Source organism: Gigantopelta aegis, chromosome 6 (assembly GCF_016097555.1).
Source record: "Gigantopelta aegis isolate Gae_Host chromosome 6, Gae_host_genome, whole genome shotgun sequence".
Lineage (NCBI taxonomy): Eukaryota > Metazoa > Mollusca > Gastropoda > Neomphalida > Peltospiridae > Gigantopelta > Gigantopelta aegis.
The window spans coordinates 86,967,948-86,986,103 of NC_054704.1; the positions used below are offsets into that span (position 1 = coordinate 86,967,948).

The 18,156-nt window shown below is 40.0% G+C and overlaps 1 protein-coding gene across 3 annotated transcripts in view; it reads left to right on the top strand.

The window, feature by feature from the left end:
- Nucleotides 1-11,551: 11,551 nt before the first annotated feature.
- Nucleotides 11,552-18,156, top strand: part of LOC121374145 (transmembrane protein KIAA1109-like) — an 89,731-nt gene continuing 83,126 nt past the window's right edge. For all 3 annotated transcript variants that reach the window (XM_041501108.1, XM_041501110.1, XM_041501109.1), the window contains exons 1-2: nt 11,552-11,868; nt 17,236-17,464. In XM_041501108.1, coding sequence (XP_041357042.1) covers nt 17,260-17,464 — 205 coding nt within the window. In that variant the 5' untranslated portion in view covers nt 11,552-11,868; nt 17,236-17,259. The remainder of the gene's footprint in view (nt 11,869-17,235; nt 17,465-18,156) is intronic.

Genomic DNA, 18,156 nt, shown 5'->3' on the forward strand with positions numbered 1-18,156 from the left:
ACCAATCAAAACAGTTGGCACATGTTGTTAGATGACCAATCTCTATGGCAGTTATTATGTATGTAGCTGTTCCTTGTTACAATGGTTCCACCTGCGACTTGAAGTACCTTGTGCTTGAGAGAACAGAACAACTTATTTCATTGTATATGTGAGCTATTTTATTTTTGTAGCGTAACAAAACCTCTGTTTGCTCGCATTTCTAGCATCACGTGTCATATCATTCTTCCATATCCTTCTGTTGTTTAGCAATTTTGATTTCGTTAGTGGGTGAAGAATCACGAAGCAGTTCATATTAATCGCCGACAAAGGAAACCGCTTTAGTCGACCAATTTCAACAGCGCACGGTTTAGTCGTTATTATTCGACATAAAAGGTGGTTGGGTTAAGAGCAGCATGGATCAACAAGCTTTAACTGGCGATTAGTTACCGAGCTTACTTGAATACCCGGAGAGCTCTTCCCCACACCATAGCGAACTAACTTCTTCGATACACATCGATAAATCTGTTGGAAACATTACCCATATCCAATATGTTCGGTCGTTCCATTCGGCTGCCTAATTGTGGGTTTTGAAGAAGAAAGATATATTTTATATCATTATTCGTTATGACATCATACAACATTATAGTATGTATTTATTTACAGTTGTTTTCTATTTGTTACCCATAATTGTTGAGTAAACCTAGTGACAGCACATTACAATTGTGATATTATCTAGTTAATTATGGAAATCTTATGTGAAAGATAGATTAATTTTTAGTTATTTATTACAATCAGGGTTTCTGCCAGAGGGTAAAACGGGTATGGCGCCATACCCAAAATATTTGCAGATTTTTTTTTTTTTACTTTTGACAAAATTAATTACTCTTATAATTTTCTTAACCCTAACCCTAAACTTAATACATTTTCTTTCTGGGGAAGCCCCCCCCCCCCCCCCATACCTCCTGTTGACTGTGGTTGCATACAGTTCCATAAGGCCATACCCAGAAATTTCATGACGATAATGTATAGCAATTTTATTTGATTTTATTATTATTATAATAGTTAATCCCTGTTACAAAACCCGACTTCAATCAGGGGTGAAATAAAAAAGAAAGAAAGAAATGTTTTATTTAACGACGCACTCAACACATTTTATTTACGGTTATATGGCGTCAGACATATGGTCAAGGACCACAGATTTTAAGAGGAAACCCGCTGTCGCCACTACATAGGCTACTCTTTTCGATTAGCAGCAAGGGATCTTTTATTTGCGCTTCCCATAGGCAGGATAGCACAAACCATGGCCTTTGTTGAACCAGTTATGGATCACTGGTCGGTGCAAGTGGTTTACACCTACCCATTGAGCCTTGCGCAGCACTCACTCAGGGTTTGGAGTCGGTATCTGGATTAAAAATCCCATGCCTCGATTGGGATCCGAACCCAGTACCTACGAGCCTGTAGACCGATGGCCTAACCACTACGCCACCGAAGCCGGTCGGGTGAAATAAAATGACATAATGATATAATATTCATGTTTTGATAAATTGTATTATATTTACCTCCCCTTATTAAATAAACATATTCTTAATTGCTCCCTTATCAGAAGCAGTGTCCAAGACGGACGTACCTGAACCGTGAGTGGATAATTATTTGACACCACTAGAGAACATTGATTTATTAATCAGAAATATCAGAACTTTATTTCTCTCAGATCACCAAACGATGATGCATTGAGGTGGTTTACAAACATATATACTGAACAAAATAAGAAACTTCCGCTAACTTTGCTTGAACATAACTTGATGAAAACAAACCGGGGGAATAATTGTTATATATGCGTTTAAAGAGTGTTCCATGATGCATCGTTTGGTGTCAAAATCATGGCCATAGGTTAACAGAAACTGGGAGACATTTTGACCAAGTGTGGTAGGGGTTAAAAAAAAAAACACCCACTTAATAACGGGTATGACCACCTCTTGAATTGACCACTGCAGTGCATTGCAGGCGCATAGAATTGACTAAAGTGTTAATTTCTGCCTGTGGAATATTGTTCCATTCCTGAATGAGCGCTTGACGAAGTTCGTTGACGTTAGCGGGTGGGTTGGGACGACGCCTCAATAGTCTGTACAGACTATCCCAGACATGCTCGATGGGGTTGAGATCAGGAATTTTAGCGGGCCAGTCATCAATGAAATCAATGTTATTTGTAATAAGAAAATTTACAGTGTCTCTAGCTGTATGAGAGGTGGCATTATCATGCTGAAAAATCGAGATGTTGGCGTTGTTATGGAACAGAGGAATGACGTGATGAGCGAGAATGCCATCGCGGTAACGTTGAGCATTTAAATTGCCATCATTGACGACTAGTGGTGAATGATAGCCATGGGCAATGGCTGCCCAGACCATGACACAACCCCCACCCGTTCAAGAACACAACAGTCAGCATAGCGTTCATTTCTCCTACGGTAGACACACACCTTACCATCACCACGTTGTAAAGAAAATCTGGATTCATCCGAAAAAAGAATGGTATTCCAGCATCGCCGTATCCAACGAGTGTGTACACGTGCCCAATTAAGACGATTTAGACGATGACGTTGCGTTAAAACGCATCCGACGTAAGGACGTCGTGCATATAAACCGTTCTCCCGCAGACGATTACGAACAGTTTTGCCACTGATTCGGTTATTATGAAGCCCAGGTGTGTTAGCAGCAGTAGCAGTGGCAGTTTGGAATCGATTGCGCAAATGCGTGTTCATGATATAGCGGTCTTGACCACGCGTTGTAACACGCGGACGTCCACGACGTGGCAAGTCGTTGGTGCTTCCTGTCGTTCGAAATCTTACGCGAAGATTTCGTATCGCTCGACTAGAACTCCCAACATGCCTTGCAACGTCTTCTGTCGACATGCCAACATCAAGCATGCCAATCGCCCGTTCGCGTAAATTATTGGCATACTAAAAATGCTACAATGTAAAAAACGTTATTTTTTGTACAAATTTAACACCGTTTTCGTTCACTTGACAACAATGTCAGTAAGACAAGTAAACAAATTGACCGAATACTACACGGGACATGTCGAACCATGCATGCACGTGCAAATTGAATTTCACGTTGTCGACGATTAACAGTGCAAAAATAATCGATAAAATTCATGAATCCTGATAATACAGCTCAAGGCTAATACTACCTATATAATTTCATTACACAATGAATTCTTTAACACAACAAATACTATATGTACAAATCGGAAGTTTCTTTTTTTGTTCAGTATATATTCAGCTATTGTATGTCAAACATTTGGTAATTCTGACATAGTCTTATAAAGGAAACCCGCTACATTTTTCGATTAGTAGCAAGGGATCTTTTATATGTACCATCCCACAGACAGGCACATAACACGGCCTTTGGTATACCAGTCCTGGTGCCCTGTCTGGAACAAGAAATAACCCAGTGAGTTAGCGATGAGCGGGGCGGGGGGGGGGGGGGGGGGGGGGGGGGTCGATCTTAAACCCATCGCACACCAGGCAAGCGCTTTACCACTGGGCAACGTCCCGCCCTGTGAGTGGATAGAGACATGTAAATAGAGTTCTGACCATATTTACGTTTAATTTACAGTTACCAGAGCTCTCGTTGAAATATATAATATATATTCTTCAAAAAAGGTACCAGCCTCGGTGGCGTCGTGATTAGGCCATCGGTCTATAGGCTGGTAGGTACTGGGTTCGGATCCCAGTCGAGGCATGGGATTTTTAATCCAGATACCGACTCCAAACCCTGAGTGAGTGCTCTGCAAGGCTCAATGGGTAGGTGTAAACCACTTGCACCGACCAGTGATCCATAACTGGTTCAATAAAGGCCATGGTTTGTGCTATCCTGCCTATGGGAAGTGCAAATAAAAGATCCCTTGCTGCCTGTCGTAAAAGAGTAGCCTGTGTGGCGACAGCGGCTTTCCTCTAAAAAAAAACAATGTCAAAATGACCATATGTTTGACGTCCAATAGCCGATGATAAGATAAAAAATCAATGGCGTCGTTAAATAAAACAAACTTTTTTCTTCTTTTTTTTGACCATATTTACGTTTAATTTACAGTTACCAGAGCTACATTTAGTGGCGACAGCGGGTTTCCTCTCGCAATCTGTGTGGTCCTTGACCATATGTCTGACGCCATATAACCGTAAATAAAATGTGTTGAGTGCGTCGTTAATAATAATAATAATAGATTTTTATTTCAGATCAGAGATCCATAGAACATATATAAACATCACATACAAAACTGATTACATAATATACAGCAGCTTGTGCCAGCGATTTACACATACAGATTTGACGTACACAGTTGTACACCGCAGGTGGGCAAGTAGGTCGTTTGAAGTTGTTTCGATTCTGCTCTTCAGCGAATATGCTGTTGAGCGAAGTAAAGCGCCAAAGCTTTTTACTCGATGACTGACAAACATCTTGCTGGCACTGTATGGTCGTCGTTGTCCGATCATCCATCGGTATGCATTATTATAACATATGTTAAGATCCTTCATGGTATCCTGCGTAAATTTCACCCATAATGCACCCGCGTACAAATTACTACAATAACTCACAAATAATTGTGTTTTAACAGATTCTGAACATTTTGCAAATCGCCGCAACAACATGTTTGCACGTACACAAAGGGCTCTATACTTTCGTTTAATGTCTTTATCGTCTTTCATGTTTTTGCATATAATATGACCTAGATATTTATAGTTGTCAACAAATTTCAGTACATCACCACACAAATATATCGAAGGCACATTGATCAACTTCAGAGTTTCTGGCTCAATATACATACAAACAGTTTTCATTGTATTATATATAATATCATAATCTTCTGCAAATTTCTCGCAAATCGTTAACATTTTTCTTAATGCAGAAATAGATGGGCAAAGAAGTGACATATCATCAGCAAAACTGAAGTTATTTAGAAACACCCCACCAACATTACACCCAACTGCACATTTTGACAACTGTAGGTTAAGGTCATCAATATATATATTAAATAATAAGGGTGACATTACCCCACCTTGACGGACGCCATTTGTTACAGGAAATATATGCACCCCATTTTACACTAAACAATTGGGTTAAATACCATGCTTTGAGAAAGCGAACTACAAAAGTAGGCACGCCTTTTTTCAAAAGTGTCATATATAATGTCCAGTGATTTACTCGGTCAAAGGCTTTTTTCGCATCCAAAAAGCAAACATACACAGGACTACCTTGTGAAATGTAAAAGTTAATAACTTCCTTAAATAAAACATTTATTTCTTTCTTTCAAAAAAAGTAGGGGAACTCTAATAAGAATTTACAATTGCCAAAATTGTAAGGTATATTAGCTGTGGGGAATGGTTATATGATAATAGTGAATTAACTGGGCAAACACTACAACCGGTAGTTCAATATTACAGTAGGTTTTATGACCACCAAAGATCTTGAAGGACGATTGGGGTCAGAAGTGAAATTTGAAAGTTGACGGGGTTTTTTTATCAGTAAATGGCAAATTCAAACAATAAAAATGACTAAAAACAAAACAATAACAACTGTATGATCAACAGAATGAAAACGATTGACAGAAATAATGTTCCACAGTGAATAATGGACCTTCCTGGAAATTGTGTCAAAATCGAGAATGACACAGCACGTACGGGGCAACTGCGTGATGCATGTGCAAATTATGAAATGTGTTTCGGTTTGTTAATAAACAGCGCTGAACATTCTTTACTAGGATGTCTGTGGTCAAAACGTATGTTCGGTCTAATAGTTGATATTAACATTAATATTTCAGGTTCCCCTACTTTTTTTGAAGAGTATATATATCAACGTACAATTTTAAATGTGTCAATGCATGTATATAATGTTTAAGTATTCCTGATCCTCGTGGAACGGGACGTAGCTCAGTAGTACAGCGCTCGCCTGATGCGTGATCGATCTAGGATCAATTCCCGTCGGTGGGCCCATTGGGCTATTTCTCGTTCCAGCCAATGCTCCAAAACTGGTGTAGCAAAGACCAAGGTGTCTGTGAAATGATGCATAAAAAACCCTTGCTGCTAATAGAAGAAGAGTAGCCCATGAAGCAGGTTTCCTCTCTCAGTATCTGTGTGGTCCATATACATGTCCGACGCCATATAACCGAAGATAAAATGTGTTGAGTGCGTCGTTAAATAAAACATTTCCTTCCTTCCTTATCCCTGATCCTGATGCACAATCCACAATGTTTTATACACAGTCAAAGGCATTCCATAATAACTGACAATTAAGTACAAATGTTGAGAACAATTTAGATTTCAAGAAGTTCTGGATTAACAGTACCCGGCCTCGGTGGCGTTGTGGTTAAGCCATCGGATTACAGGCTGGTAGGTACAGGGTTCGCAGCCCGGTACCGGCTCCAACCCAGAGCGAGTTCTTGAGAGCTCAATGGTTAGGTGTAATGCCACTACCACTAACCACTAAACAACTAACCCACTATCCTGGACAGATAGCTGAGGTATGCTTGAACCTTAATTGGATATAAGCACGAAAATAAGTTGAAATAAGCGAGTTTTAACGACTCGATGGGTAGGTGTAAGACCACTATACCCTCTTCTCTCTTACTAACCACTAACCCACTGTCCTGGACAGACAGCCCAGTTAGCTGATGTGCGTGTGCTCAGGACAGCGTGCTTGAACCTTATAAAATAAGTTGAAATGAAATGAATGATTATAATTAGTGTTTTAAAAACACATTTTATCGACCTATGACACATATATCTTCAAATGGGCGGATACTATTTAACAATGTCATGTCCAATTAAGGTTGAAGCATTTCTCCTTTGGGCACGCCAGAGATTCCTCCCATGGCATATTTCTATTCTAAATAACATTTCGAGGACAGGCAGCTAAAACTGGTTATATCCACGCATTACAAAAAGACAGTAGTTCACTATTTTGTTGTTTTTATGTAATTAATTTTGGGATTTACATGTAATAGAATGGATAGAAAACTACATATACTCAAAGGCAAAAGTTATTGTGACATGGATTGTTTGGAGGAATAAATTTGTGAATGGATTTAAACCCAAGAAAATGTGCATGAGACAGCACAAAGAAATGTAGCCAAGCAGTTGTAGCAATTGCATGCTTTGTGCAAAAAACATGGAATATTCGGGAGAAATGATGTCCAGAGTTCACCATAAAAGGCCAGACATTCAGTTGCAAATCATTGCCACTCTGTGCAGCCTTCAGAAGTCCAGAAGTCAGAAAAACACCATTAGTGAACTGTTTGATGCAATTTCGTCATGCCACGCCTCAGTGAAAATGACAGATGGCTAGTCATAAGGATATTTGAACCTGGGACATCGCAGTGTGACATCGCACGTCAATTTAACGTCCACAGAAACACCATATAGCATTTATGGCAACGATATCAACAAAACAACCAGGTCAGGGACCGTACCCGTAGCGGCCGACCACTCGTGACAACCCCTCGCCAAGACAAATGGATCCGAACCACACATCTGCGAAACAGGTTTCAGCCAGCAACCCTCACAGCCCGTACCATCCCTTTCTCCAGCGTTTAGTGGCCTCAATGAGACGACGGTGCCAGGCCTGTATCAATGCTCAAGGTGGACTGTGTGAACTTCATTCTGGACCCCCTCTAGTGATGAAGGATGAGATGTAGCCCAGTGGTAAAGCGCTTGCTTGATGCGCGGTCGATTTGGGATCGATCCTCGTCAGTGGGCCCATTGGGCTATTTCTCGCTCCAGCCAGTGCACCACGACTGGTATATCAAAGGCCGTGTCTATAGGATAGTGCATATAAAAGATCCTTTGCTGCTAATCGAAAAGAGTAGCCCATGAAGTGGCGACAGCGAGTTTCCTCCCTCAATATCTGTGTGGTCCATAACCATATGTCCGACGCCATATAACCGTAAATGAAATGTGTTGAATGCGTCGTTAAATAAACCATTTCCTTCCTTCCTTCTAGTGATGTGGCTCATTTGCATATGGCAGGTGCGCCCTTTTCGTGGACTATTGCTCATTTCCATACCTTCGGACATTTCTCTTTCCATATTATAACGTTTCATACACGGCAGTAAAAACTTATCATCAATTATCTTTGTCTTTTGTGTGTCACAATGACTTTTGCCTTTTAGTATAATTTGAATTGCTTTCTTTTCGAAATTTTTAGGTTTTTTAAACGAAAATGTTTACCTGAAAACCACAACTCTGGACAAAACTATTTCTGGTTGTCAGTCCTCGATTTATTCCGTAATACATGAAGTAGATTGACAAATATGCAATAATCTTAAATAAATTTATCTTCACATGGCATATCAGATATACAGACGACAATTTCTTTGAGTATCACCTTAAACAAACAGTGCCGTGTGTATTTATATCATAAACACGAGCACAGGTAAACTATCTGTAGAGTTACGTGAGACTACTAGAATATTATAAATGCTATTTATGATAGTCACGGAATACCGAGCACTCTAACCTGATCATGTTGGACCACGTGCGTCTTTCTAACAGAACTTGACTTCGTGCTGGACTTGTAGGCTGATTTCTGGCTATCTGTGGGATAAAGGTTTGCAACATGACGCGGACTGCACCATTTGGTTGACATAGTCCCAGCAAAACATAAAAATATCCGTCACTCTATTCTCTAAACCAGAAACACACGGTTTTTCCTGTTAAATATTCCATGACAGGCTTTAATAATCCAAAGCTATGCAAGTGGATAAACCGGGTGGGTGAGTAGGTAGTGTAGGGGCGATCCGTGTACGTTCATTAATAACCACTGTAATTAGCACCTGCTTGTGCTTCCAGTCACACTGGTTACCTATGGACGATAATCGCAGTTGTCGGCGATGCAGACAAAGGAGGGGGGGGGGGGGGGGGGGGGAGGGGCAAGGGAATCAATTACCCCACCAGAATAATACGAAAAATGTCATTTTAATTCCCAAGTGCATTTATGTCTAACTAAAGAAAACAATATTTTTTTACCCTTATTCTCCCTTCACTCCACCCACCCCCCACTTATTTTAGGTAGGTACCGCCTTGATCTAACCTGCAGTAAAACGTCTGACTTACCAATAAGCGTAATCCCTTGAGAGTGGCAATACTGGATATCATTAAATAATAATCCAGGTAAATCCGGCGGAACCAATGCGCAGTAACTGTTTTATGTATATTTTTGTACCATGGCATGTATACAGAAATAAAATAAAGTCCAAGAAAGACAGCACTAAATAATAACATCACCATCACCATCATAATCATTATCATCATCGTGTGGGTGTATTTGTGTGTGTGTCTGTGTCTGTGTGCGTGTGTCTGTGTGTGTGTATCTGTATGTGTGCGTGTGTGCGTACTTGTGTGTATGTGTGCGTGTGTCTGTGTGTGCGTGTGTGTATGTATGTGTGTCTGTGTTTGTGTGTGTCTGTATGTGTACACGTGTGTCTGTGTGTGGGTGTATGTATGTGTGTCTGTCTGTGTGCGTGTATCTGTGTGTGTATCTATATGTGTGCGTGTGTGTGTGTGTATGTGTGCGTGTGTGTCTATATGTGCGTGTGTGTATGTATGTGTGTGTGTGTGTCTGTGTTTGTGTGTGTCTGTGTGTGCACGTGTGTATGTGTGTGTGTCTGTGAGTGTGCGTGTGTGTGTGTGTGCGCGCGTGTGCGCGTGTGTGTGATTATGTGTGTGCGTGCGTCTGTGTGTATGTATGTGTGTGTCTCTCTCTGTGTGTGTATGTGTGTGCGTGCGTCTGTGTACGTATGTATGTGTGTGTGTGTCTGTGTGTACCTGTGTGTATGCGTGTCTGTTTGTGTTTGTGTGTGCGTATCTGTGTGTGTGCACGTGCGTCTGTATGTGTGCGTGTGTGCGCGCGCGCCTGTGTGTGTGTGCGTGTCTGTGCGTGTGTGTGTGTGTGTGCGTGCATCTCTGTGTGTGTCTCTTTGTGTATGTGTGTGTGTGTGCGCGCGTGTGTGCCTTTGTGTGTATCTGTGCGTGTGTGTACGTGTGTTTGTGTGGTCATGTGTGTGTGTGTCTGTGTGTGTATGTGTCTCTGTCTCTGTCTGTCTCGCTATGTCTCTCTCTCTCTCTCTCTCTCTGTGTGTGTGCGTGTGTGTGTGTGTGTGCGTGTGTGTGTGTGGTCATGTGTGTGTGTGTCTGTGTGTGTATGTGTCTCTGTCTCTGTCTGTCTCGCTATGTCTCTCTCTCTCTCTCTCTCTCTCTCTCTCTCTCTCTCTCTCTCTCTCTCTCTCTCTCTCTCTGTGTGTGTGCGTGTGTGTGTGTGTGTGCGCGTGTGTGTGTGTGCTAGCGCACATTTTCAGACGACTGGTCACAGTAGAGTCCGCGTTAATCAATATGTGTACGCCTAGCATTTAAATATCTCAGTGAAGAGACCGTATCTCTGCACAATGCAAAGTCAAATGGGTATTTGGCAAAATAGTGGCTGATTCCGTGAATCTCCATCCTCGTCTATAGGAGGACAGCCATTCTTGAGGAGAGCCTTTACTGGAGATTTCATCCTTGCACCGCCACAAAGAGGACTGCCACTCCCAGACGTTTACTAAATCAAAACTGGGAAAGGATAGCGCTCATTTGAACAATTATAGTTGTGATGACATGCACTCATGAATCACTGTCAAAACAGGGATGATACCATGCAGGTGTTGGCGAAAGTACTGCCGCCTCAACTGTCAAGTCCGTCACTTCATCTAAAACAATAGGAAAATGTTTCACCAAAGATGAAAACATCAAATTCAAATTGTGAAATAGTATCAGCCATCATTTTGGTCAGTGATTCATCGTATTTAGTAGATACAGCCGCCAAATATATACCATAAAACGTTTTGACTGCCCCCAGAAGTCTGTGGAGATCATAACCCTGATGGAACAACTTCTGTCGCAAAATAATATGGCATTGTTTGAAATATGCGTACAATAAGCATGTTTTAAGGCAGCTTAGAAGTTGTGATGTGTAAATACCAAAAGCTGGAGTAGAAGGTATATTGCTCGACATAAAGAGAAAATTGGCTGTTGGAAAGTTGAAGTTATCTCTTTTGTTAGTTTTGGGGCCAGTATCGCTTTGAATCTCCATGCATAGATGGAGGTATATGAAACTGATTTAATACCTTCAGATGGGTTTTTTTCTTTTTTTCTGACTGTTATGGGTATAACAACAGAATGTAGTCTGTAATCCTGTTATTATTGAATTATATAAGATCATTAATATAGCGAAAGTAAAGTTAAAAGTTTTGACCAGATTCCTTTACAAGTTTTGATTTAACCAAATTAGTCAATAGCAAATCGGCGAGTAGTGGAGCACAATTGGTGCCTATTTGGATTTATATTTTCTGTCTATATGTCCTACCCACAAATTAGACATATATGTTGTCAACGAGGAAGTCCAGCATATCACATGTGCTTTAGTCTAGATTCACTGTCGGTCCAGGTCCGTGTAAGATACAAGATCCGCCTCATAATGGAGGAATTGTCTAAAGCAGAACAAGGTCATTCCTTACAACTTCCGTATCCGCATCCGGGAAGAAAAGTGTAGCTGAGCGATTAACTCATTAAAAAGCAACCGTGCAATGCAGAATTGTTTAAAATGTCTCACTTGTTTGCTTATTCTGTCATTTATGTTTGATTTGTGTACGTTGACACGACTGACATGATTAACCCTGATATCTACTTTGTATGCACTGGATTCTGTTCAGTTAGCGATAAACGTCGGATGACTGCCATCGGCAGGATGATTGGCGTTTCCAGACTCGGACTAATAAGAACTGATGAAGCTGTTGACAGTGACATCCAGTATCTCTCAGTGGCACTGATATGTTGTGAATGTCTGAAGTCTGATTAAATTGGTGTAAGAATGCCTCTCTTTCAGTGCCATTATAATTAGAGAGTTAACTTACATTTTCTTGTTCTAAATTGTTTTTGTTTTACTAACTATATTTTAGCATTATTCATTGTCACAAACCTAGGTTTGGGGTACAAAATGAGCTTATTTTACATATTTTTACTCTGAAATTGCTTTCAATTTGAAAGTAGCTCAGTCTAAGGACTTCTCAGTCAACAAATACTGTAAGCAGAGTTCCACAAATTGGCCAAAAGTTTCTTCATTAAGTGCTCAGAACAATACAGTTTTCAATTTGATACCGCGTGTTGCTGGATGATACCCATGGAACCCATTGTATCCCTAACCCCTGAAATAAACCCTTTTAAGGCATTTCGTCAAATGACCATATCTCCTAAAGTAAGTGTCACAAGAAGTTAATGTTTGTGTCTATAAATATGTTTTTAACCCCAAATAATTGATTGGTACCATTACTGTGATGTTTTAGAGTTGACCTAATTGGCATAATTTCAAAATGGCCGCCAAATATATAATGAGACATAACTTCGCATATAGAAGAACATTTCAAGTGTCACTTAAACAAAGAGTCAAATACACAAATTCTCCACCCCTCCTCCTCCCTACCATATCCCAGATAATATGGTGTTTAATATAATACAAATGAACCTTTCATGAATTAACATTATTTATCATTGATAACTGTCCTAAATACTACTATTTAAAGATTACAAGAACATTTTAAGTGAGATTACTACATTAGTAGTGCAGAAGTTTCAAACATACCAAAATACAGAAGAACTCCAGCTAATATTATCAGGCAATTACATTTTTTTACAGGAATTGAGTGATGTTTTCTTACACCGACAGAATTTGCAACATTTGACCTCAGCCATCCTGCAAGGGCAAATTGACCTGATACACTTATGACATGAGCATATGACTGACCAATTAACCTCAAGGGTTTTCTGCGATATTGCACAATCTTGTGGTTTCAGGCATGCATGGTGGTGTGGGCATTATAGAACACATGCTGGATATGAGGCAGGATTACTGTGGCTGGCCGAAGGCAGGTTGTCAAGCGAGCTGCCTTTATTGAAATCGAAAATCTCTGCATGGAGGTCACAGACATTTCTGGTATAACAGTTGTGGTATCTCAGCATTTTCACCAACTAATGCTCAGCATTGCGAATCATGACTGTAGAGAGGGTTGAATATCTCCCAAAGTTTTTGAGAAACTTCTCCAGTTCTGCTTTCAAAGCTGCCTTCGTACCAACTTTTCTGGTGATGTCACACCCTGTAAGGTTGTACAAAGCTGGGAATACTGTACAGTGCTGATGACCCAGGATGTCGAACAGAATATGAAGGGACACACACCTACCGAGTGGAATCTCCCACTCCAGTTGGTACCCACAGCTCATCAAGGTCGTGTTGCAGAAATACAGGGATGTGGTAGAGCAGGGCGACAATTACATGTTTCAATGGAGATTAGAACACATACTTTGTTTCCTTCCTCGAGAGAATCCAAGACATGAATGGGTATATGAAGGTCAGCTACTTCAAATGCTGATAGAAGCTGGGCCAGATCTTTTTCTTTGTCTATGTAAACCATAATACACTGCTAGCTCTCATCGTGTCTTATTACCTGGTCGAGTAAAGTGGCGTATTGCCGAGATTCAGAAGTATTTCCACGAAAATGATGATAGATTAGTTTCTCCAGAAGAAGCTTATTGTTTTTTGAAGGTCAGAACATTTCCTCCTGTTTTGATAGAGGTGGGCTGGTCATCATTTTGTTGTCACTGAACAGGAGAGAAGAGGGTGTGACATCATATTTTAAAAGGTCCTTTGTTGTGAGGCCACGATCAAGGGCGATTTCAATCATTTTCTCCACAATATTCACCTCCTTCGCTATCTTCCTGATTGTTTGCTGTGGCTTGTTTCTGGTGGTTTTCATTATTTTGAGATTCAACAATGGGATGATGACCAGCCCAGAGAAAAGCCAGCCACTCAAAGAGTTATGCTGCAGTCACATATCCACCAGGCCCCATACCAATCTTTCTACCTACGGCATATTTCTATGATTTCGGGGGTATTGCAGGAGTCTGCGGTATCCATGTGTAGCAGTCACATATTCAGCGGGGCCCGCGTGGTGCCTTTTTAAGTTTTCCTGACTGCAATCGCAAGGCGCCAGTGAGTAAGCTGCAAGGGTACCGCAGGATAATCATATGGACGCCGCACAACAGTCGGACAGGAGCCGTGAGATACCAGTATGAGGGGCTCGCACGGACATCGTAAGATACTCGTACAATGATCTTGGAAATTGTACGGGTACCGTACGATTTGAGGGGCCCGAAATTCAGTGCCAAAATTGTACAGTATCCATACGAATGTTGCGGGGGCCATACTGGGCCCGTGCGGTGCCCGTGCAAGTCTGTATACAACATGTCTACGGGTTTACGGCCAATGAAAATTTCTATGACACATCAGGAACTTTTACATCCACGCTAAAAGCTTCCAATGCGCCCTACGGCAAGAATAGAATGTCAAGGCACCCACAGGATAGCCACGGCAGCCTTGCAGTACAGGCGCCTTATCCAAAATCGGTGGATATGTGACTAGCATTAGGACTGAGGACTATGAATATACACATCAGAGAAACTTGTCATTTGTTATTGACATCATGGCCACTGTTCATAAGGTTCGTTTTACTGGCCTTTCCAACTGTCAGGATCTCCTCTGAGTTTTCATGTCATTTTCCGATGTTTATCGTCAGTTTGGCCGATGTGACTCTGTGTTCGACATGTACTTGGATGACCCGTCAGTAAAGGACAATACTGTACCAATTGAACACAGTTCCATCGAACCAGGAACACCTCTACCAAAACTAACATTCTATAATGCCCACACCACCATGCATACCTTGCAGAGCCATCTCAACCCTGAAACTGTTGGATCACTGAAACCGCAAGATTGTGGTTATGAGCACAACCAAGGTCAACTAATGCCTGCAACACTATAGAAAACCCTTAAGGTTAATCGGTCAGTCATATGCTCATGTATGGATAAGTGTATCAGTTCAATTTGCCCTTGCAGGATGGCTGAGGTCAAATGTTGCAAATTCTTTTGGTGTAAGAAAACATCACTCAATTCCTGTAAAAATGTAATTGTCTGATAAGATTAGCTTGAGTACTGCAGTATTTTTTTGTATGTTTGAAACTTTTGCACTAATAAGGTAGTAATCTCACTTGAAATGTTCTTCTGTGTGCGAAGTCACGTCTCATTCAGTATTACGTGGCCATTCTGGACGCCATCTTGGAATTATGCTAATTAGGTCAACTCCAAAAAATCACAGTAATGGTACCAATCAATTTTTGGGGGATCAAAACATATTTACAGACACAAAGATTAACTTTTTATGACACTTACTTTAGGAGATATGGTCATTTGACCAAATGCCCTAAAAGTGTTTATTTTAGGGGGTAGGGATACAATGGACCCCATGGGTATCATCCAGCAATTCGAGGTATCAAATTGAAAACTGTATTGCTCTGAGCATTTAATGAAAAAACTTATGGCCAATTTGTGGAATTCTGCTTGAAATGTTCTTGTAATCTTTAAATAGTAGTATTTAGGACAGTTATCAATGATAATTCATGAAAGGTTAATTTTTATTATATTAAACACCATATTATCTGGGTGGGGAGGAGGAGCGGTGGAGAATTTGTGTATTTGACTCTCTTTTTTTAAGTGACACTTGAAATGTTCTTCTATATGCGAAGTTATGTCTAAATCAGTTTTCCGCTGCCATTTTGGACGCCATCTTGGAATTATGCTAATTAGGTCAACTCCTAAAAATCATAGTAATGGTACCAATCAATTTTTGGGGGATCAAAACATATTTACAGACACAAGGATTAACTTCTTATGACACTTACTTTAGGAGATATGGTCATTTGACCAAATGCCCTAAAAGTGTTTATTTTAGGGGGTAGGGATACAATGGACCCCATGGGTATCATCCAGCAACACGAGGTATCAAATTTAAAACTGTTTTGCTCTGAGTATTTAATGAAAAAACGTTTGGCCTATTTGTGGAACTCTGCTTACAGTATTGGTTGACTGAAGAGCCATTAGACTTTGAGCTGCTTTCAAATCGAAAGCGATTTCCAAGTAAAAATATGTAAAATAAGCTCATTTTGTACCACATACCTAGGTTTGTGACAATGAACAATGCTAAAATATAGTCAGTAATACCCAAACAATTGAAATAAATCAAAATAAATCATCTATGGGTGTCAAATAATTATTTATTGCATCAAAGTCTGATATCGTCATTTTAGCCTTTTGGCGGCCAACCAAAAATCATAAATGTGCTCTGCTGAGAAAACGTACTTAACCTGGAAGTGTTACCCAAACTTTTTCTGAAGACCTTGGCATATAGAACAAGAAAATTTAAGTTAACTCTCTAAAAGAGAAATGTATGCGAACCCCCCCCCCCATCGTTAAGTTCAAGCCCTGGCAATGGCACAGATTCCATAGATTGGAATCGGATTGTAACCATATCACCTATATTATTAAGATCTCTTAGAACAAAAAGCATACAATTAGTTTTCATGGTTTGGACATAGCACAGTGGTAAAGCACTTGCTTGATGTACGTTCGGTCTGAGATCGATCCCCGTTGGTGGGCCCAGTGGATTATTTGTTGTTCCAGCCAGTGAACCACGACTGGTATATTAAAGGCCATTGTGTGTGTTGTCCTACATCTGTGGGATTGTGTATATAAAAGACTCCTTGCTACTAATGTAAACATTTAGCAGCTTTCCTCTCTAAGACTATGTCAAAATTACCAAATGTCATGACATCAGTGTTACGTTATGTATATCAGTATCTAAAATTCAGTTTTCACATACTTCTATCCCTGTTGAAAAATATTCAATAAAAGAGAAAAGTGGCATTCAATTGATATTGGTGAAGTTGTGCTTTTCTGTGAATTTCATTACGTGTTAAGCATGCCACTTTATGGCAATGGTGGTTGCTATTCTTATACATTTTGCATAATAAAAAAGTAGTTGTCCAAATTGGCTGTAATAGATTATCAATATGAATTTATGTCCAGAATTCAATGTCACCACAGCAATTTTAAACTAAATTCAACAAAAAACAAATAAACAGTAAATGTAAAACAACATTTATGACACCAGACCGAAAACATGCAGACAATCACATTTTTCATGACACTGCCATGTTTAAAATTCATACTCACTGTAATGCCAGATGTGTAACAATAGCCGACGATTGATTACATTTAACTTCTATTAAATTCTAATATACATGTCTTTTAAAATACACTCTATTACAATTTCCCTTTTAATTACAGGTGTAATTGTTCATATCTACTAAGATGTCACTGAATATAAAACCCAACACGTCCTTGATTGACCAGATCAAAGGGGAATTGCCGAGGTCGACAGTTTACTATTTACTTATTGCTATCCTGATGGCACAAGCCTGGACGGTGTATCTGACCTACTACAATTCCCGCATTCTTGGACTCATCACTACCCTTGTCATCAACAAGTTCTTCAAGTATGGACATATTAAGTTTGGTAAGTACATTTACCTTCCCACAATGAATATTAATATACATCAATCGCACAAGATTTGCAACTTTGAACCATCCATAAATGTCTTCTGTTTGTGTAAGTGCAAGGCCAATTTACCCATTTGTTAGTCCCCTACCGGTCCAACCAGAGGGGACTATAGGTTTCATCTCCATCTGTCTGTTTGCAATTTTGTGTATTGTTTCATCATGTATTGTTACAGATCAAGTTTGACTTTCATGACGATTTACCCATTTTTGACACAGGTATATGGCCCTTGAACTCGGAAGATGTGAAAATTTGTTTTCCAGACTCTTTTTTTTTCAGAACTCCTTTAGATATTGAGTTGAATTTTGTCTATAGTTTTAGCACATACTGTTACAGATCAGGTTTGACTTTCATGGCGATTTACCCATTTTTGACACAGTTATGGCCTTTGAACTTAGAAGATGTGAAAATTTGTTTTTCAGACTTTTCTTTCAGAAGACATTGAGCTGAGATTTTGTGTGTAGGTTTATCACGTATTGTTACAGACCAAGTTTGACTTTTATGGCAATTTACCCATTTTTAACAGAGTTATGGCCCTTGAACTTAGGAGATGTGGAAAACTAATTCTGGATTTTTGCAATGCTTTGAGATATCAAGATGAAATTTTGTATATAGCTTTGTCATTTGTGTATAGCTTTACAGATCAAGTT